Below are 21,917 nucleotides of genomic sequence, written 5' to 3'. Positions count from 1 at the left end.
TCTTCACTGTGACTAGTAGGTTTAGGCCTCAGTCTAGTCTGTGTTTGGTAAATTTTTAAGTCTCTGGCTTTACTTACACCAGGCTGGCTAAATGAGTCAGGTCATACTGTTCCAGACTGTCAGACTGAGAATCCACTGAGCTATTGGATTATTAATCTGCAATAATAAAGCTTTTTTTTTTCATTAGCTCACAGGCTATTTCATTAGATATTTGGTATACTTAAATATAAAAATCCAAATTGTTTTGAGCAAAATATATAGGGTTTTTTAAAAACTGCCTCTTGGATTGACTTTTTTTACACTGTAAATCACATTGCCAAAATACTATGTCAGCTTTGTAGTCAGGAAGTCTGTTTATGAAAAGCAGTTATGTATTTCTGTAAAACAGAGGACAGATTTTAACTTTAGAGGCATAGCATACTTTGCCGTTTATTAAGAAAAATCCTCATTAGATTTTTTTTTTTTTAAAAAACCTCCTATGTCTGTCTCTGAGACTAAACTGATCATTTAATGGGAAGATTCTCTATGGAGAGATCAGTTAAAATACCCAAAAGTTTTAAAACAGCAATTCATCAGTTCCTGCAAAAGCATATTTATTAACTGTGAAGCCCAAAAGTACTGTAGGTATTTAAGGGATTGGGCTACAATTCTAATTAACATAGTTGTTGGTTTGTCCTGTAATTAGGATTGTGACTTGCCACCTAAAAATCTTTTTTTTGTTTTCTTCAGAATGAATCAGATACAACAGGAAAAGGAACTTACAGAAAATATTTTAAAAGTGGTGAGTGTTTTCCCTTTATTTTTGTGTAGGTTTCAGACATACATGTGAGTGTACCAAAGGGTTTAACTACTAGAGGTGCAGTGTAATATATATATATTGCATCCGTAGTATTTTAACTTCAGTCTTTTACAGGATATCATGTTGGTTAATAAACTTTTTCACTTATTTGTATATTTGGGTTTTTCTGTTTATCTCTGGATAATGTAAAAAAATTTGCTTTGTGTAGTGAAAACGTTCTTTATGGCAGTCTTTTTTTTTGTGTGTGTGTGTGTGTTCTCACAAATTGAGTAGACATAGGTGGGGGTATAGTCATATGACAGTGATAATTACGTGACAGAATGCTTATGCTTTGAAATTGAATGGCAGCAAAAAGGAAAATAGATATATGTACCTACTTTAAGTTCTGGGTTCTTTTTTAGAATTCATCACTCACATTCTTCATATATCTAGCTCTCAACTATAAGTCCAGTGATGCATAATGTGTTCTACTTTTTGTGGGGAGTAGAAAGATAGGAAGAATACTCTCCAAATTTGTGATAGTTGACATAGTTGAATTTATTGTTATGAAAACGTTTTTAAAAGAAAATGAAAACATTGCATTACTATGTTGAACTAATTTATTCTGTGGTTTGTTTCCACTATTTTTCATGACTTTTTTTTTTTTCAGATAGCCAATTTCTGTAGTATCTCTTAGACAAACTGTACAATTTTTATTTACTGAGATAATTATGTATCCAGTGCTGAAAATGTAAATCATTTTGAATAGGAAATTAAAATAATTCTCCTGTCCTATTCAAGCCTTCTGATAAGTCTCACCAATTTTTAATTTTTCAGGAAACCTTATTCTCAAAGATCCTATGTGAAAATTTGCCAAAAATTGAGATTTGTAAAAACAAAATATCTCAGAATTTAGGTCCCCAAAAGGCTATCTTACTTTTTCTTTCTTTTTTTAAAAAATTCAAATGGAAACTGTTTATTTTTAATAAGTGAAACATTCAGATGAGGTGTCTACAACCCAACCATTGTAACTTGCTAATGCACTGGAAACTGACTAAAATAAGGAAGTAAAGCTGACAAAAAGAAATTGTCAAGTTTTTCTACTGTAGAAATGGAACAAAATATAAAAAATTAAATGGAATAGATGGTGACAAGTAGGGCTCCAACCCTGCATTCAATGAGTGCCAAAAACTCTCATTGACTTTGTGGGAATTTTGAATGCACAAGAAATGTGGGATCAGATGCTACGTTAGACTTTTACAATTGAAATTTTAATAATAGGATATTTGTAACACAGGTAAGGAATGTGGTTTTTTGTTTTTATAAAATGTGAATATAAACTCAACAGTAAGAGAATAACTTGATTTTTAAAATGCACTTAAATTATTTTAGCTGAAAGAGCAGGCTGCTGATTCCATCCTGGTGCTAGAAGCAGCACTTAAATTAAACAAAGATCTTTATGTCCACACTATAAGAACTCTGGATTTATTAGCCATCGAGCCTGGTATGGTGAATGGAGAAACAGAGAGTTCCACAGCTGGACTGAAAATCAGTACTGAGGAAATGCAATGCCAGGTACGTTAAAAAGTTGCAAGCTTTTAGTTTAGTACTTATATTCCTTTTTTTTTTTTTTTCCTCTAGACAAAGTCACTGAAGTGTTGTTACAGTCTAAACTAAAACATTCTATGATTTGAACTTTGTCCCTCAATTAATCCAAATAAGATTATTTGTTGCTTCGTTTTTTTAAAATACATTAAAGCTGTTTCAGCATTGTAGACCTACTGCTGTTCATGCTTTTCCTCACAACCCCACCCCCTTTTTTTTTCTTCAGAGTAAAGAGAAAGAGAGGACGTGAGCCTTGATGTTGACATGGAAAGTTATAATAGAATTAGGGCTGTCACATAATTGCAGTTAACTCACGCAATTAACTCAAAAAAATTTAATTGCTATTTAAATAGTTAATTGCGATTAGTTGCAGTTTTAATTGCACTGTTAAACAATAGAATACCAATTGAAATTTATTAAATATTTGTGGATGTTTTTCTGCATTTTCAAATATATTGGTTTCAGTTACACCACAGAATACCAAGTGTACAGTGCTAATTTTGTATTTATTTTTGATTACAAATATTTGCGCTGTAAAAACAACAAACAAAAGAAGTAGTATTTCAATTCACTACATACAAATATGGCAGTGCAGTCTCTTTATGGTGAAAGTGCAATTTACATTGTAGATTTTTTTTTTTTGTTACATAGCTGCACTCAAAAACAAAACAATGTAAAACTTTAGAGCCTACAAGTCCACTCAGTCCTACTTTCTTGTTCAGCCAATCGTTCAGACAAAGAAGTTTGTTTACAATTATGGGAGATAATGCTGCCCTCTTTTTATTTGCAATAAAGTGAGAACAGGCGTTCACATAGCGCTTTTATAGCCGGTATTGCAAGATATTTACGTTCCAGATAAGCTAAACATTCGTATGCCCCTTCACACTTCAGCCACCATTCCAGAGGACATACTGATGATGCTAATTTAAAAAAAATGCATTAATTAAATTTGTGACTGAACTCCTTGGGGGAGAACTGTATATCTCCTGCTCTGTTGTACCCGCATTCTGCCATATATTTCATGTTATAGGAGTCTCAGATGATGACTCAACATACGTTGTTCATTTTAAGAACGCTTTCACAGCAGATTTAACAAAACGCAAAGAACGTACCAATGATGGCTTTCTAAAAATAGCTACAGCACTCGACCCACGGTTTAAGAATCTGAAGTGCCTTCCAAAATCTGAGAGAGACGAGGTGTGGAGGAGCATGCTTTCAGAAGTCTTAAAAGAGCAATACTCCGATGCGGAACCTACAAAACCTGAACCACCAAAAAAGAAAATCAGCCTTCTGCTGGTGGCATCTGACTCAGATGATGAAAATGAACAGACGTTGGTCCACACTGCTTTGGATCATTATTGATCAGAACCAGTCATCAGCATGGATGCATGTCCTCTGGAATGGTGGTTGAAGCATGAAGGGACATAGGAATCTTTAGCACATCTGGCACGTAAATAGCTTGCGACACTGGCTACAACAGTGCCTGGTCTCACTTTCAGGTGACGTTGTAAACAAGAAGCGGGCAACATTATCTCCTGCACATGTAAATAAACTTGTTTGTCTGAGCAATTAGCTGAACAAGAAGTAAGACTGAGTGACTTTGTTTTGTTTTTGAATGCAGGTTTTTCACATAATTCTACATTTGTAAATTCAACTTCCATGATACAGAGATTGCACTATAGTACTTGTATTAGGTGAATTGAAATACTATTTCTTTTGTTTTTTACAGTGCAAATATTTATAATTAAAAATAAATATAAAGTGAGCACTGTACACTTTGTATTCTGTGTTGTAATTGAAATCAATATATTTGAAAATGTAGAAAACATAAACAATAGAACACCATTTAAATATTTTTTGAACAGCACAATTAATCACGATTAAAAAAATTAATCGCTTGACAGCCCTAACTAGAATCATATTGTTTTCTACAGAAATGCAGTCTGTATAAACACATAATAAGCTACATTTCCTGCTCTGATGAGCTTGCAGTATAAAAAGACAGAAAACAAATGAAGGCCATGGGAAAACTTATACAACATATCAAAAAGTTAAATAGAAGGAGAAGTGGGAGTAGTTTAAAGTATGTACACTGGACCCTCGCTAGAACGTGGGGTTCGGGATCCATGCGCGTTAACGCGGGGACTGCATTACCATGGATCCCAATTTAAATATTTAAATTTGGGATCCGTCGCTGCGACCGTGCTATATGCTAATCCGCGCTATAGCGAGGGTCCACTGTATATAAATGTCAACCTGAAACACTTACCTAAAATGTTTTTATTAATTTTTAAATTAACTTACTGTTTGATATTAAATAATGATTGTTGCAGGTCTGTTATGATTTGGGTGCAGTCTACTTCCAGCAGGGCTCCACAAATGCATCTGTTTATGAAAATGCCAAGGAGAAGTTTTTTAGAACAAAGGAATTGATTTCAAAGGTAAGCTTGATCATACATTATGTTCAAACATTAGAGGTCTAGAAACCGAATCTCCTTGAAAGCCAGCATACTAAACATAGCTTAAAAGATTTTTTTTTTTTTTTTTTTCCAAGAACTACCTAAAAACTCCACCAACAGAGTGCTTAAACTCAAGCTTCAGCAATTTCAGAGGCATGTATCCCTGAAGTTAAGTGAGTGATCTTCCACTGGTCACTGGTGTCTCAAATCCCTTTTGGATAAAACCAGTTTTATAGTATGTAAGCCCCTTTAGTTCTTACACACTCAAATGCTGTAGTAATGGACATGTTGTAAATGCCTTTCCCTTCATACTCTTGCAGGCAGTAGTCCCCTGTACAGATATGCAGTTTTGAATGTAACTGACTAGCCTATGGCCTGCAAATTTGTGTGCTTATAGAGGATTTTGAGATAACTATTCCAAATGTTGATGATCTGGTCAGTGGATGAAATATAGGATTGGACAACTTTCCAGTTACAGTGTGATGTTCTTGTATGTATAAAGATAGCCATAGAAAGGTTATGGCATGTTTTGCTCAAAAATCAAACAAGAACACTTCTTTTAGATGGTACCTCTTCAAAATGAACATGTATGTGTGCGCCAAAGAAAAGAGTTTGACAGGTATGGTTTCTTTTAGGTGTAATTGCAGATCTGACAGACAACTCACTTAGCTTTCTACAAATTTCTCCACTTGTTGAAGCGTGGTTTTTTTTTTTTTTTTTTTTTTTTTAAGAGAGCGGTTGTCATCTCTCTGGTATATATTCACTGGACATTGAGCTTATAGTGGAAAACTATTGATCTGTAGATTGAAATAACTTTGCAGTGAGCAGCAATTCTATAGCTGTTTCTCTGGGTTGGGAGTGCTTGCTGAAGACTTCTCTGCTCAAGACGAATAATTTCCCATTGTAAATTTGTGTGTATTATAAAACCATTCTTTAAAAACAAGAACTTTACTGGGAAGAATCCCATACTTCCACGCTTCTTAATAGTGTCTGCCAAGAATGTTTCCCTGTGGACTTTCTCACTACAGCAGCAAATATTCTGAGGAAAGATTTTGGTTCTGCATATTTCCTACTGTAGTTGAGAAGGTGGCAGGCAATTGTTAGGAAAAATTTCCATCTCGTTTTGTTTGGATTGTTCACTAAAATAGAATTGAGATGGAGGAATCGTGGAAGAAGACCACAAATTGTCTTAGGAGCTGAGCTGGATAACCTTTCTCAGCATATTTTACCATACCTTGTATATGTTGATATCATTTCATCTTTCTTTATTACCAGAAATCTGGTTGGCAAATGTGCCTTTTTACAAGAGGAAAACGTTCTTATCTACAGATGAGCCTGCTTTAAGTTGATAGAGGTTATAGAATTTCTAGCAGTTGAGAGAAAAACTTGTGGTTTATACCATTGTGAGAAGTTGTCTCCCACAACTAAATCATTGCATTTCAGTCCAGAATTAGCTAAAACTGTTCTCATGCAAAAACCACAAACTTAAAATAACAACCCCCTAAAAAACCCACCCACAATTTTTTTTTCTTCAGATATCTTTTAGGATTTGAGACTAGAACTTCTATTTTGTTTATCAACTCATTTTTTCTCCTCTGTCTCTTTAAAACAACTTAAAAACTACAGTTGCACTCCAGATAGTAGTAGAATTTCAATCTTTTTTAAAGATACAAACTCCGTCAATGTGGCTGTTTTTAAACAGAAGCTTTGTCTCTATCGGCCACCTTCTCTTCTTTGTTTGATTCATTCAGTTAGAGGAAGCTTATTAAAAAAGGGAAAGCTCATGTTGGTTAAATGTAGAAGTTGTGTTAATACAGTGCTAAAGTTATACTAGTTTTAAAATCATTTAGAAAATTCAGAAGTTTAGATTTCCACAGTAGTAATGCCTTGGCTGTACAGCACATTCTGTGTTCTATGGTATTCTAACAGTAATATATTAAACTACATATTTTAGAACAATAAACAGGAATAGGAGATACATGTGCAATGTGGCTGTTAACATTGCTGTAGAAATCCAGAACACTTTATTTCCTGCTTCTGATTTTTTTAGATTAAAAACTTAATATCTATTAATTTTAGGATGTGGGTTTATTTATTTGCATTTAGTTTTGTAGTTCTTCTAAGGTCTTGGAGGGAGGAGGCAAAAGGGGGAAATAAATGGTCAGTAGCTGAATGTGCAAGTGTATCATATCAGTGATCAACTTGGACCAAACTTTCAGTATTACTAAAACAACCTTTAATAAAATCTAAGATGATAAAAATGTTTCCACAATTTAAAAACATTTTCCTGCCTCACTGTGAATCCAAATATGAAATCATAATGAAAGTGGCATTTCTGTCTACTTAGTCAGTGAAAAATCAAATGGAAAGAGCACATGTGAATAGAAAAAAAAATTAACTGATCTTTTTTAAAAAATGTTTTGCTTTTATTTAATATTGATAATTCCTTAAAATAGAAGTTGTGAATGCTCAACATTGATCAGAATTAAGACCATAATTATTCATAGAATCTAGGTAGCTAAAATTTGATGTGTTCTTATTTTACAGATTGGTTCATCATCACTTCATTGCACCATAGATGAGAAGAGGTTAGCTGGGTACTGTCAAGCTTGTGGAGTTCTTACATCATCTTCCAATAGTACATCACAACAGTCAACTCCTTATAGTCAAATCCATTGCTGTATGAGATGTGGCAACTATCAGGTAAAGTACTGAAAAAACAATTTGGAGTCTTTTGACTTGAGTGAGTTCATATCTAAGATTTCTTCTTCAAGTAGTATCCACAGTGCTCGTCTGTAGGTGTGCTTGCGTCCCTGTGCTGCTGATCAGAGAACTTTGGTAGCAGTGTCCATTAGGATCACCCATGTGCTGTCTCTCCCCATGCCCTGCCACGCACGCAGGCTAACCCACCTCAGTTCCTTCGCAACTGCCCTGGCTAGATCGTTACTTTCTATTTGCATGTCTGTAGTTAGTTAGTATAGTTTTGGTTTTTCTTTACTCTTTTTTTTTTTTCCCCCCCTGCTTTTTTCTTCCTCTTTGGGGACCCTTCCCCCAATGAGGTATTCCCGGTTCGCCGGACTTCAAGAAGTGCCTCACATGCAAGGAAACAATCCTGGTTGCAGACAAGCACTCCCAGTGTGTTTGCTGCCTGAGGGAAGGCCACATCAGCAGAAGTGTGGTTTCTACCAGCAACTTAGGCCACAGTCACATAAGGGTAGAGAGCTCTGACAAGATTATCTTCATGCAGGTGACTCTGAGACCCTCTCAATACCCACGCCACAAGTCACTTGGCAGACATGAGTCATCCCCAAATTCCTCTGTCTAAAGGCTCTTGAGTCAAAGAAGCAAATTGCTGACCCTTCTCACAAGTCATCAAAGAAGAGAGTGAGAAGCACCCATAGTGAGCCCCAAGATAGGTACCTCTGTGTATCAGACATACCGGGGTCCCTGCTTCTCAGTACTGGAATCTCCACACCTAACCTCTACCTAGCACAGGAATCATCTCCGCTGCCATGAGAGCGAGAGTTCAAACAGTGATCAAAGGAGGTGGTGTGTCAGTATTCCTCCCAGGCTCCATATGGTACTCAGTATACCCTCAGATCACCCCACCATCATCATCCTGGTACGGTCGCCCATGGGCACCACTGCTGGGCTCTGTCACCACCACCTTAGTGGCCACATTGGGACCTTGGGTGCCATATTGCCAGCATGCCTCTTGAGCTTCGAGCCTCACCCGTGAACCCTTGAGGCACACCCCCTTGGCCTCAGCATCCAGAGCTTCGGTGCCTCCAGAAGACATTATGGAGGAACCCCGAGGACCATATTATCCTCCTCCCCAGACAAAGCTGTCATGCTTTCCCCACCATCTCTTGCTGACGACTTTCGTCTCTTCCAGGATTTGGCAAAGAGTTGCAGACACTCTCTCCAAATACCTCTAGAGGAAGTCAAGGACACTCACCATCTGCTTGACATTCTCCATTCATCCTCTTCCTCAAATATAGCCCTTCCTATTAACAAGGCCATCTTGTACCCGGCAAGAACCATCTGGCAAACTCCAGTATCAGTAGTGCCTGCCTGCAAGTGGGAGGACAAAAATGCTATGTCCCAGCTAAGGAATCTGACTTCTTCTTCTCCCACCCTCTACCCAACTCTATCGTAGTGGGTATCGTGACCTCCCACGGCCATCAACACCAGCTGGGGTCCACTCCCTGTGATAGGGACTGCACACGCCTGGACCTTTTCAAAAGAAAGGTGTACGCCTCAACCACGCTTCAGTTCTGTATTGCCAACTGCCAAGCCCTCATGGTGAAATATGATTATATAAATTATTGAAAACTGAATGATTTTATTGAACAGCTGCCAGCGTCACATCATGACCAATTAAAGGCCATTATTCAGGAGGGCTAGTTAGTAGCAAAGACAGCCCTCCTCCCCTCTACTTCAGAGTTCTTGTCAATGACTGCGGTAGAGAAGGAACTGAGGGGGTTACTGTGCGCTGACTAGCCTCATGACGGGGCATGAGGCTAGAGAGTGCATGTGCAGACCTAACAGACACTACTCCAAAGTTCTCAGATCAGCAGCTCAGGGATGCAAGCACACCTACTGTGGAGCACCCACAGGGGGGCACATCTTGAAGAACCGTTGTTACTGCACAAGGTGAGTAACTTCCTCTTCTCAGGGTGACTATAGTATGCCATGGAGGCATTGTTACCTAGGAATTAGAGCAGTGGTGGGCAACCTGCGGCCCATCAGGGCAAGGTCACCAAACTGTTTGTTTACATTTGCACAGCCACCTGCAGCTCCCAGTAGCTGAGGTTCACCATTCCCGGCCACTGGGAGCTGTGGGTGGCCGTGCAAATGTAAACAAATGGTCTGGTGGCCTTCCAGCGGCTTGCTCTGACGGGTAGCAGGTTGCCTACCACTGAATTAGAAGGATGTTGCAGTCAAAACTTATTTCTCTTTCCAACTTTTCTAGTGACTCACTGAGTGACTTTAGGAAAGTAATTTAATCTCTGCTTTGGTTTCCTGATCTGTAAAAAGGGTATAAAACCTACCTCCATAAAGGAGGTGGAAGGTTTAATGAACAGTTTGTAAAGGGTTTTCAAGGTCTCATTTAGTTGCAGGTTGGGTGGTGGGGACAACTTAGTTTGATCAGTTACATTTGATAGCCTTGTCTATTAATGTGTAGTTAGAGAAATACCATTTGAAATTGATACAATATTTATCTGTTTATGTTCTAGGAGTTAGTGAAGATTTTTCTCGAAGATAATCGAACTCTCAGTTTACCTGTTCAGTTCAGACAGTCTGTGCTGAGAGAACTATTCCAGAAAGCGCAGCAGGGGTGAGTAGTTAGCATTAGCAGCTGTATAACAGTAGTGCCTAGGAGCACCAGTCATGAACCAGGACCCCACTGTGCTAGGTGTACAAACACAGAACAAAAAGTCATTCTTTCCCCCCAGAGATCTTGCTGTCAACTTGAATGATGAATCTTTGAAACTAAAAAAACAATTTTCTATTGTTAATGCTTTCCACAGAAACTGTCTGAAGAATTCAGACACGAGTAGTTAATTGGAGGAAGGTCAGTCTTGTGATGAGAGAAACTGAACATTCTGCATAGATACAATTCCTCAGGCATGTATTTCACTAGTGTCGCGCAATGACAGAACTTCTTATAAAGAAGGGTAACATGGATACGAAAATGTCTATGAAATCTTTTTCACTTAACTGTAAGCTTTAATGCCCTTTAAGAGCTTTCCCAAAACCTGCTACTCTAGTCATAGCTGTTCAGGCAAACCATTTGAAGCCCATGGCTCTGAAGCAGACATGAGCATTCTTAAGAATGCTGGGAGGCGCCCTGATCCAGGACTGAGACCCCGAGGCACTGCTGTAATACAGATAATCATTTTTAAACCCTATCTTATGGACATGCTCAGAGCAATGTTAGACAACATGGTGCTTAAAATGCTGGTGGTTATCTGTTGTTCTGTTTAGATACCCTTTGCGTGGCTGTCAAAGAAGGTCTGTAATCTTACTGCGTTTTTTGTATTCATGCAGGAATGATGCTCTAGATGAAATCTGTTTCAGAATCTGTACATGCAACACTGTATGTGATGTAATGCAGGGTCGAGCAATTGGTATTCAGTTTAACCAACTATTTCTTAAACCGAACAAAGAGAAAATAGACTTTCTTCTTGAGGTAAGATGTGAGTCTTGAGACTGAAAGGACACTGTTAACTGAAAAATCTAATTTCTAACACCGTAAAATTTGTAAAACTGAAAGATTAAAGGTGAAAATGTTTTTCTCTAATTTTGAGCTTACTTTGTACATTTCAGATGGTTCAGTATATAGACAGTCCCACTTCTGTGTTGATAGTTGACTCACTTCTTTGATTCAGGAACAGAGGTACCCATTTCTCCAAACTCTGTGGCAGTGAAGCTGCCAAAGTTTCCAAGTTTAATTAGACATTGCCCTGTTTATCCTTAAACAAAAAATATTTATCTTAATTTCTAAATTATGAAGAATTGTCCTGGAAAATGTATAGATCCGAGAGGAGCCAGAGAGGGGAGTAGAAGAGCATTCAGGGGAAGGAATTTGATGTCCTCCAAGACTCCTTCACTGAGCTGGGGAGGGAAGAAGACAGGGAAGTGTTTTTGTTTTTTCTCCTCACAGTCCTTCAGTGGAGCCAAAGTGGGAAGCAGAGAAGTGATCAAGAAGGTTTAAAAGGTTTCTTCCCGATCCCCTAGTGCCACTCCAGGAGCCAGAGAGGGGAGCATCTAGGACAGGCATGGGCAAACTACAGCCTGGGGGCCGCATCTGGCCCTCCAGACGTTTTAATCTGGCCCTCAAACTCCTGTCAGGGAGCGGGGTCAGGGACTTGCCCCACTCCACGTGGCTTCTGGAAGCAACGTCATGTCCCCCCTCCAGCTCCCACGCACAGGGGCAGCCTGGGGGCTCTGCAGTCCTCCCCCGCCCCAAGTGCTGCCCCCACAGCTCCCATTCGCTGGGAACTGCGGCCAATAGGAGCTGCAGGGGTAATGCCTGCAGACAGGGCAGCATCAGAGCCTCATGGCCATGCCTCCGCGTAAGAGCCAGAGGAGGGACGTGCTGCTGCTTCTGGAAGCTGCTTGAGTTAAGCATCACCCGGAGCCTGCACCCTTGTCCCCTCCCATGTCCCAGCCCTGTTTCCTCTCCCACCATCTAAACCCCTCGGTCCCAGCCGGGAGCACCCTTCCATGCCCCAACCCCAAATTTTGTGAGCATTCATGGCCCGCCATGCAGTTTCCATACCCAGATGTGGCCCTTGAGTGAAAAAGTTGCCCACCCCTGATCTAGTAGGAAGTCTCTCGTTCCTCAGACCTTTGCAGCGAACCGTGGAGTGTGTCCCTAGGACACACCCAGCAACAAGAATTAGAGGCTTCACTCCAGGTCTTCTCTACAGGTTGGAAAGAATAATGCAACTGCGGGGAAGGGGGAGTCCTCTGAACTTCCCAACATGGCCTAGTAGAAACAGTTGGAAGAACAGAAGCTGGAGACCCCCTCATAATGTAGAGGAGAAATATTGAAGAGCAGCCCTTCCACTATACAACATCGTGGGTTACTGGAGGGAAAAAGGGAAGGTTGAGACTCTTCCCTCCAATGAGCTGGGTAGGGTCAAGGGAGGGATCTTCATTCCACCATACCCTTTCTGGAAGCCAGAGTCTGCTTAAAGTGGGAACATGATTTCTGGGGGAATCAAGAATTGGATGCCACAGAACATCTTACAGAGGTGACTTGCAAGTTCCTATCAGTACAGGTACTGATTGTTTGTTATGTGCCAATTGAAAAGGAAGACCTCCAATTTCAATACAAAAGCTTAGCTATTTTTAAGGACTGTTGAAGTGGCAGCCAACTGTCTCTCACTCTGTTTGCTGTCTCAGCAAAAACTATGCCAGTGGTTGCACAGCCAGCATGGAATCCTTCTGAAGGACGGAGTTTAATTATATTTGAAGCGAGTTAAGGAAATGGGTTTTCATTCCCTTGTTAAGTAGCTTTAGGCTTGTTGTTGTTTACCCTAAAACCATTTTTTAAAACTCACTTACCTCAGCCCCATATCTACTTTCTTCTAGTGGTTTTGTTGGTTTCCTTCCTGTTGGTTTTGACACGTGGTACTTTGTGCTATGTCCAGTATAATGCATGCTGGAGTATTTCATGGAGAATGAGTTGGCAGTCCACAAATTTTGAAGGGTTTTGTTATAATCACTTACATTAAATGCCCCTCCTACCTTTACACTTGGGATATTCAGGGTATAACCCTGTATTTTTTACAGGTAGTTAAAACTTTACAGTTTAACTTTTTAAGATGATATTTTGGGTTAAGCTAAAATTAAAACTGCTCATGCTCCCAAATCAGTAATAGCGTAGCGTTTTACAAACAAAACATATGAAACTCGCAAAACTGCTTTTTGAGGTGGTTCTAGGTTTCCTGGGCAACAGTCAATAACATCATAAGCAATACTGGCAGTGTAATAAAATGCAAGAACATAAAAGAAAGGTGCCCTTTAAAGAAAAACTGTATAAATGATGGATTTCCAGCTTACTTTAATTCGACAGTCCTGTAAGGAGCACTCATATTTGAAAACACATATGGAAATCTCACATGTGATAGCCACTCACTTCAGCAGAAAGAACGAGGAGGACTTGTGGCACCTTAGAGACTAACCAATTTATTTGAGCATAAGCTTTTGTGGGCTAAAGACCACTTCATCAGATGCATGCAGTGGAAAATACAGTAGGAAGATAGACAGATATACAGATAACGTGAAAAAATGGGGGTTGCCATACCAAATGCTAGGCAGCTCTCTAACACCACATTCTACAGGCCATTACCATCTGATCCCACTGAGGGTTACCAAAAGAAACTACATCATCTGCTCAAGAAACTCCCTGAAAAAGCACAAGAACAAATCTACACAGACACACCCCCTAGAACTCTGACCAGGGGTATTCCCTCTGCTACCCAAGATCCATAAACCTGGAAATCCTGGACGCCCCATCATCTCAGGCATTGGACCGTGACAGCAGGATTGTCTGGCTATGTAGACTCTCCTCAGGCCCTATGCTACCAGCGCTCCTAGCTATCTTTGAGACACCACTGACTTCCTGAGGAAACTACAATCCATCGGTGATCTTCCTGAAAACACCATCCTGGCCACCATGGATGTAGAAGCCCTCTACACCAACATTCCACACAAAGATGAACTACAAGCTGTCAGGACAGTATCCCCGATAATGTCACGGCAAACCTGGTGGCTGAACTTTGACTTTGTCCTCACCCATAACTATTTCACATTTGGGGACAATGTACACCTTCAAGTCAGCGGCTCTGCTATGAGTACCTGCATGGCCCCACAGTATGCCAACATTTTTATGGCTGACTTAGAACAACGCTTCCTCAGCTCTTGTCCCCTAACACCCCTACTCTACTTGCACTACATTGGTGACATTGGACCCATGGAAAAGAAGCCCTTGAGGAATTCCACCATGATTTCAACAATTTCCATCCCACCATCAACCTCAGCCTGGACCAGTCCACACAAGAGATCCACTTCCTGGACACTACGGTGCTAATAAGTGACGGTCACATAAACACCACCCTATACCAGAAACCTACTGACTGCTATATTTACCTACGTGCCTCCAGCTTTCATCCAGACCACACCACACGATCCATTGTCTAAAGCCAAGCTTTAAGATACAACCGCATTTGCTCCAACCCCTGAGACAAAGACAAACACCTACAAGATCTCTATCAAGCATTCTTACAACTACAGTACCCACCTGCTGAAGTGAAGAAACAGATTGACAGAGCCAAAAGAGTACCCAGAAGTTACCTACTACAGGACAGGCCCAACAAAGAAATTAACAGAATCCACTAGCCATCACCTTCAGCCCCCAACTAAAACCTCTCCAGTGCATCATCAAGGATCTACAACCTATCCTGAAGAACAATCCCTCAATCTCTCAGATCTTGGGAGACAGGCCAGTCCTTGCTTACAGACAGCCCCCCAACCTGAAGCAAATACTTACCAGCAACCAAACAACAGAACCACTAACCCAGGAACCTATCCTTGCAACAAAACCTGTTGCTAACTGTCCACAAATCTATTCAAGAGGCACCATCATAAGGCCTAATCACATCAGCCACACTATCAGAGGCTCGTTCACCTGCACATCTACCAATGTGATAGATGCCATCATGTGCCAGCAGTGCCCCTCTGACATGTACATTGGCCAAACTGAACAATCTCTATGCAAAAGAATAAATGGACACAAATCAAACGTCAAGAATTATAACCTTCAAAAACCAGTTGGAGAACACGTCAGCCACCCTGGACACTCAATTACAGACCTAAAAGTCGCAATTATTCAACAAAAAAAACTTCAAAAACAGACTCCAACGAGAAACAGCAGAACTGGAATTAATCTGCAAACTGGACACCATTAAATTAGACTTGAATAAAGACTGGAAGTGGATGAGTCATTACACTAACTAAAAACTATTTTCCCCATGCTAATTTCCCCCCTACCGTTACTCACACCTTCTTGTCAACTGTTTGAAATGGGCCATCCTGATTATCACTACAAACGTTTTTTTTCTCCTGCTAATAGCCCACCTTAATCGTTTGGTCTGTTAAGAGTTGGTATGGCAACCCCCATTTTTTCATGGTGGGGGAGGGTCTGTGTGTGTGTATGTATGTATGTATGTATATCTTCTTACTGTATTTTCCACTGCATGCATCTGATGAAGTGGGCTTTAGCTCACAAAAGTTTATGCTCAAATAAATTTGTTAGTCGTCCTCGTTCTTTCTGCTGATACAGACTAACACGGCTACCACTCTGAAACCACTCACTTCAGTTGCTCTGATCATTTTCTTTAAAAATTTTGGACTGTGTGTAAGAGCAGCATAAAGTTTAGAAAAACAGATCTGCTGAACAAAAGCATTTAAAATCTCTCTCCTCTCAAGAGTTCCTCACAGAGATTAGTCAACTCTTCCAATGAAGCTTCCCTGAGCTATTGCAAATGTGGCCTTTAATTGTGGATGACACCTATTGCAGCCTTTGGAAGGTAGTGAGCTGTGCCTGAGTTGAATTCATGCTCTTTCGTTTCTCTTTATCACTCTGCTGCTGATTCCCAGGTCTCTATTTGTCTGCTAATGTAAGCCACTTCCTGTGCAATGAGTAGTAACTACTTATCTCAAACCTCTAGCAAAAACCAGATAAAAATGCACTGTGCACCAGCCCCCATTGATCCAGCAGCAGTCTCTATTTCCAGTTGACAATGGAAATTAATCCATTTTTGACAAATAAGCTTTATCTTTTTCAAACTGATATAATAAAATGATTAAATTGCTGATAATTAAATTAAGCATGAAAAGTTACTTAAGTTTCTGTTAATATTGGTAGGTACACAGGGGTTTTGTACCTATAGAACTGACTCACCTAAATATTTCACTTTTATCATTAATTCAGTTAAGTGGACTTGATTGTTACATAGCGGTTGCTTTTGTAGTTTGCTAGATTGTTGCTTTTGCAGTGATTTTAGCAGCATAGATGATGTAATTTTCATATTTGGCTCTTACAGACACCAGCTTTAGGCTCAGGAAGGGAATTGGGTATTAGAGATCGCCATGTGATTCATTACATGCTCCCAAGTTAACCTCTTTTATATACAGGGTTAATGATTGGCTTTCTGATCCCACTGTAACAGCAACAGTATTTGGAGGATGGGCTATATTAGATGGCTTGCCTCCCTCCACTGGGAGAGAAAATTTACATGATGTTCATTGCTACCAGAGAATGAACAGAAAATTGTGGAAATAACTCTTAACACTGTATATAACCAATGAAAATTCAGAATTCCTAGTGATGCTTAATGATTTAACTCTTAAATTTTCTAGGTTTGTTCAAGGTCAATAAACTTAGAACATGCTTCAGAATCTTTGAAAAGAAAAATGGCAGCTTTTCTCAAGTAAGTACCTGATGTGAGACTGCTTGCACTGTGCAATGCATAGATACTATCTTGGTATGTTAATGTTTCATGAACTTGCAGGTAAAAAATTAGACAAAGAGGGCAACATTTTTCTTTTTGCCCTGTGTCCCATGCTTTCTGGTGAAGGATACTTGGATGTGGGTTCATCTAGAACTCATGGATGATTGTTTTTGAATAAGGCATAGGGGTTGGTCACTTTAGAGAAATGCATGATGCCGCCTCCCCTGGGCCTGAGCGTGATGCCATCCACAGCACACTCTTGTCCCATTGCTAGAGTGGGAACTATCTCTTGGATCATTGTGAAAGTGCTCAACTGCTGCCTCACTCCAAGGGTTACATTTTCAAAATCCTGTTTATAATTAATCAGAAATACTCATGCAACACTCCATACATCACAATCAATTCTTACATAAGAACAACCATATTGGGTCAGACCAAAGGTTCATCTAGCCCAGTATATTATTTTCCAACAGTGGCCAGTGCCAGATGCTTCAGAGGGAATGAACAGAACAGGTAATCATCAAGTGATTCATCCCGTCACCCATTCCCAGCTTCTGGCAAAGAGGCTAGGGACACAATCCCTGCCCGTCCTGGCTAATAGCCATTGATGGACCTATCCTCCATGAATTTATCTAGTTCTTTTTTGAACCCTCTTATAATCTTGGCCTTCACTTAGCTCAGAAAGGAGATTGAACTCTTCACACACAAATGTGTTGCATTTAAATTTTTGTGGAAAAAATAAGCCTCTAGCCAACATTGCTATGCCGGCAAAAAAGCACAGTGTAGATGCAGCTACACCAATATAAGAGTGCTTCTGTCAACATTAGTGGCGTTATTAACCTGACAGGAAAAACTCCTTTCATCACATAAGCTGAATCTACATTAAGGGTATGTCTACACGGGGATCAAAGACCTGTGGCATGACCACGGCTGGCCCAGGGTCAGCTGACTCAGACTCACAGGGCTTGGGCTGCGGAGCTAAAAATTGCTGTGTAGACATTCAGGTTCCAGTCCAAGCCCAAACATCTACACAGCAATTTTTCAACTCTGGAGCTCAAGCCCCTTGAGCTAGTGTCAGCTGACCCGGGCTGGCCACAGGGTTTTTTTTAATCCCCGCGTAGACATTCCTTGGGGACGCTACCAGCATAGCTATACTGACAAAGCATTTGTAATATAGACAAGGCCTTACAAAAAATGCACCTGATTAGGAATTCTGGATTCCATTCCTGGTTCTCCCACAAAAAGGGTGGATTGATTTAAACCAAAGTAATTTAAATCAGAAATTGAAATTATGACCTGAATCACCAAGTAGAAAGCCTCAATTTAAATAACTGATTTGAATCAACTTTTCCAGTAGTACTGCAGTAATCTTCTAAGGAAAGCTGCATTCTCATTGGTTGATACAACCATTAAAACACGCTGATTTAAAACTAAACCGCCTTTACACTGGATTTGGTTTGCTACCTAGGAGGGTACGCTGTAACTCTGTACATTTATTGAAGCAAATACGTTGCTTAATATTTTCAGATTATTAATATGAACTATACATTTACTGTGTAAGAAAATGGTGACTGATTTATTGCTTATTTACTAATTAACTCTTTGCTCACGATTTGTGTCAAGCCACATTAGGATGGTAACTAGAATTTAAGTAAACAGCATATAAAATTTATTTTTATTAAGCAAAACAATCCCGTAATAGAGTACATGACCTGCTGTGCCATATTTATAGAGCTCGACCTCCAAAGTTAGGTGTTCGGCTTTTTTTTTTTTTTTATAAAAAAGCAGCCTTTAGGTTTTTGATAGAGGCTCTTTAATGAGAACAAAAGAATAAGCATACTGGGTCAGACCCATGGTCCGTCTAGCCCAGCATCCTGTCTTCTGACAGTGGCCAATGCCAGATGCTTAAGGGCCAGTGTACAGAATAGGGCAATTTTTAAGTAATCCATAGCCTGTTGTCCAGTCCCATAATCTTGCAGTCAGAGGCTTAGGAACACACACAACATGGGGTTGCATCCCTGACCATCTTGGCTAATAGCCTTTGATGGACCTATTCTCCATGACCTCATCTAATTCTTTTTTTAACCCAGTTATACTTTTGTCCTCCACAGGTTGCCTGTGTTGTATGAAGAAGTACTTCCTTTTGTGTGTTTTAAACCTACAGCCTATTAAGTTCACTGGGTGACCCCTGTGTCACTGTGCCTCCCAACTGAGAATACCAAATTCAGGACAAACTGCTAGGGAAAAAGGGCTGACACATCCCAAAACTGGTGGTTATCCTTCATGAGATGTACCAAACCAGCAACAAAAGTAAATTTCTGTCTCACCACGCCGGCTAACAAGAAGTCAGAAATTCAGACTCCTTAGGTATTCCATTCCTAGATTCAACACCCAGACACTAGACTTAATGATGAGTGGTTATTCAAAACGAATTTCATCAAACAAAAGGGTTCTTGTGATCCCAACGGACAAGCTACATACCCAGGTCAATATATAACTCAGATCTTACCCAATAATCACACTGTTGCCAATCCTTTAGTATCTAATATCTAAATGTTTATTTATAAAAATGGTTAAAGGAATCAAATATATGCAGTAATTGCAAAGTTCTTGGATCAGGCTTGTAGCAGTGATGGAATAAACTGCTGGATTAAGTCTCTGGTTTCTTCTAAATCATTGGAAGGTCCTCAGTCCCTTGGTTAGAATGCTCCCATTAGTGTAAGTTCATAGTCCAGAGGTTTGAGCAGGAAAGAGGCAAAATGGAGATGTTCTCAGGGCTTTTTATAGTTTCTGCTAAGTGAAGGGAAGCAGATTGATCTCACTGTGGAAAATTACAGGTAACAAGATGATATTTGGAGTCGCATGGGCAAGTCACTTGTCCATGCATGATTTTGCTTTGTCATAGCGGAGGCCATCACAGGGAAGTCCATTAAGTGTAGATAAACGTCTCCCATGGTCCATTGTGAGTTGTGTTCCTCGATGAGCCATTTAACTTGAATAATCCCTTTAAGATGTGCAGGCTAAATACCTTGTGGGTGTTACCACAGGAGCAAACATTTGAAATATGGGATTTGATTTCCAGTTTTTAAAAGATGCCTTTTTGCCTCTAACTTCCTCATTTATTGTTTTACTGTGGTGTTCAGCTATGGTGGCATTTTTTGTTTTCTCTTACCGTTTTTTGGTGGGGGGAGAGGGTTGTTTTTGTGTGGAGTGTACATTTAACTTGAGCCTCTGTTACGATGTTTTTAAAAAGCTTCCATGCCGCTTGCAGGCATTTCACTCTTGTGACTGTTCCTTTTAACTACTCTTTTTTTAACTAGCTTCCTCATTTTTGTGGTGTTCCCCTTTTTGAAGTTAAATGTTATTGTGGTGGGCTTATTTGGTATTCCCCCTCCTGGCTCCCAGAAGGATGTTAAATTTGATTACATTATGGTTGCTATAGTCACCTCTTGGACCACATCCTATAAGCCACTTAGGACTAAATAAAAAATTGCCTTTCCCCTTGTGGGTTTTAGGACTTGCTGCTCCAAGAAGTAGTCATTAATGGTGTCTAGAAATTATCTCTGCATCCTGTGGTGGCAAGTACCCAGTCCATATGGGGATAGTTGAAATGCCCCTATATTTTTTTTTCTATTTCTATAGCCCCGATCTCCCTGAGGATTTCATAATCCTCACCACCATCCTGGGCAGGAGGTCAGTAATATATTCCTACTGCTGTACTCTTATTATTCAAGCATGGAATTTCTATCCATAGAGATTCTGTGTTACCGTTTGATTCATTCAAGATTTTTACAATATTTGACTGTTTTCTTTCACGTATAGTTCCACTCCCCCACCAGCACAACCCTACTGTCGTTCTTACGTATTTTGTACCCTGCTATTATGATGTCCCATTGATTATCATAATTCCACCAAAAGCATAGTTATTTTTTATTTAGATGTTTTAAGAGGTCAATAAGTTTAGGCCTTAGCATATTTTGTATTAAATTCAGATTTCATTTTAAACAAGTTTATTTTTAAAAAAGAAACTTATAATTTAAATAAGTGAAAACAATCCAGTTATTTTTCTTGTAATTCATCATGGCCACAAGCTTTGTGACCTTGGACAGTCTGTTACTTTGTGTCTCAGTTCCCCATCAGTAAAATACCTTCCTTACAGGACATTGTGGAAATAGGTTTATTAACATCTGTGCTATGGCTGGATATTGCTCTGACCAAAAAAAGCCTTTAAATAAACAAACGAATCACAAAAGGGAATGAATGAAATCTTTTATCTGTAGCTGGAAATAATAGCATTATTATTAAGCACAGAAAGTTATTTGAAATGTCACATGTAAGCAATAAAAACTTTTATTTTACTTCAAAGTAATCTTCCAGCTAATGACTAACTTTTAACTTACTCAGGAATATGTGTTTGAGTTTGGAAGATCTTCAACTTGTCTTCATGATTTCCTCTCATGAGCTGTTCATAACCTTACTGAAAGATGATGAACGGAAGCTGCTTATTGATCAAATGAGGAAAAGATCACCTCGAATCAATCTGTGCACTAAACCTGTGACTTCGTTTTATGATATTCCAGGTCTGTTTCCCAGCAAGTTTTCTAAATGCTTTGAAGTATTTCTTTTTATGGCCAAAGTGATAGTAATATTCTGATGCATGTTTAAAAAGAAAAACTTCAGACACTATTATTCCTATCTTTAGTCAATGACTGTTTGGGTCTACACTTTTACTGGGATAGCTATGTCAGTTAAGGGTGTGTTTTGTTTTTGTTTTTGTTTTTTATTCACACCCTATTCCTGCAAAGCCCTACTGTAGATGCAATTGCACCAGCAAAGAATTCCTTTTGCCGGTATAGCTTATTTCATTTGGGGAATTGGTATAAGGTATACTGGCCAAAGCACTCTTATGTCAATATAAGCTACATCTGGGTTAAGAGGGTTTACTGGTATAGCTATACCAGCAAACTCATTCTGGTGCAGACAAAGCCTATGTAACTTAAACTTTTAGATTTTGTTTTAGACCTTCTCATCATCCTTGACTGAAAA

At 39.5% G+C, this 21,917-nt stretch overlaps 1 protein-coding gene across 4 annotated transcripts in view; it reads left to right on the top strand.

The window, feature by feature from the left end:
• The window catches only part of INTS8 (integrator complex subunit 8), an 80,131-nt gene that overhangs the window by 16,961 nt on the left and 41,253 nt on the right, over positions 1-21,917 (top strand). For all 4 annotated transcript variants that reach the window (XM_077809990.1, XM_077809989.1, XM_077809988.1 and 1 more), the window contains exons 5-12: positions 730-781; positions 2,171-2,353; positions 4,717-4,824; positions 7,390-7,545; positions 10,083-10,183; positions 10,897-11,038; positions 16,780-16,850; positions 21,276-21,451. In XM_077809990.1, coding sequence (XP_077666116.1) covers positions 730-781; positions 2,171-2,353; positions 4,717-4,824; positions 7,390-7,545; positions 10,083-10,183; positions 10,897-11,038; positions 16,780-16,850; positions 21,276-21,451 — 989 coding nt within the window. The remainder of the gene's footprint in view (positions 1-729; positions 782-2,170; positions 2,354-4,716; positions 4,825-7,389; positions 7,546-10,082; positions 10,184-10,896; positions 11,039-16,779; positions 16,851-21,275; positions 21,452-21,917) is intronic.

Source organism: Eretmochelys imbricata, chromosome 2, assembly GCF_965152235.1.
Source record: "Eretmochelys imbricata isolate rEreImb1 chromosome 2, rEreImb1.hap1, whole genome shotgun sequence".
Taxonomy (NCBI): domain Eukaryota; kingdom Metazoa; phylum Chordata; order Testudines; family Cheloniidae; genus Eretmochelys; species Eretmochelys imbricata.
This window is presented reverse-complemented; position numbering and strand designations above follow the sequence as displayed.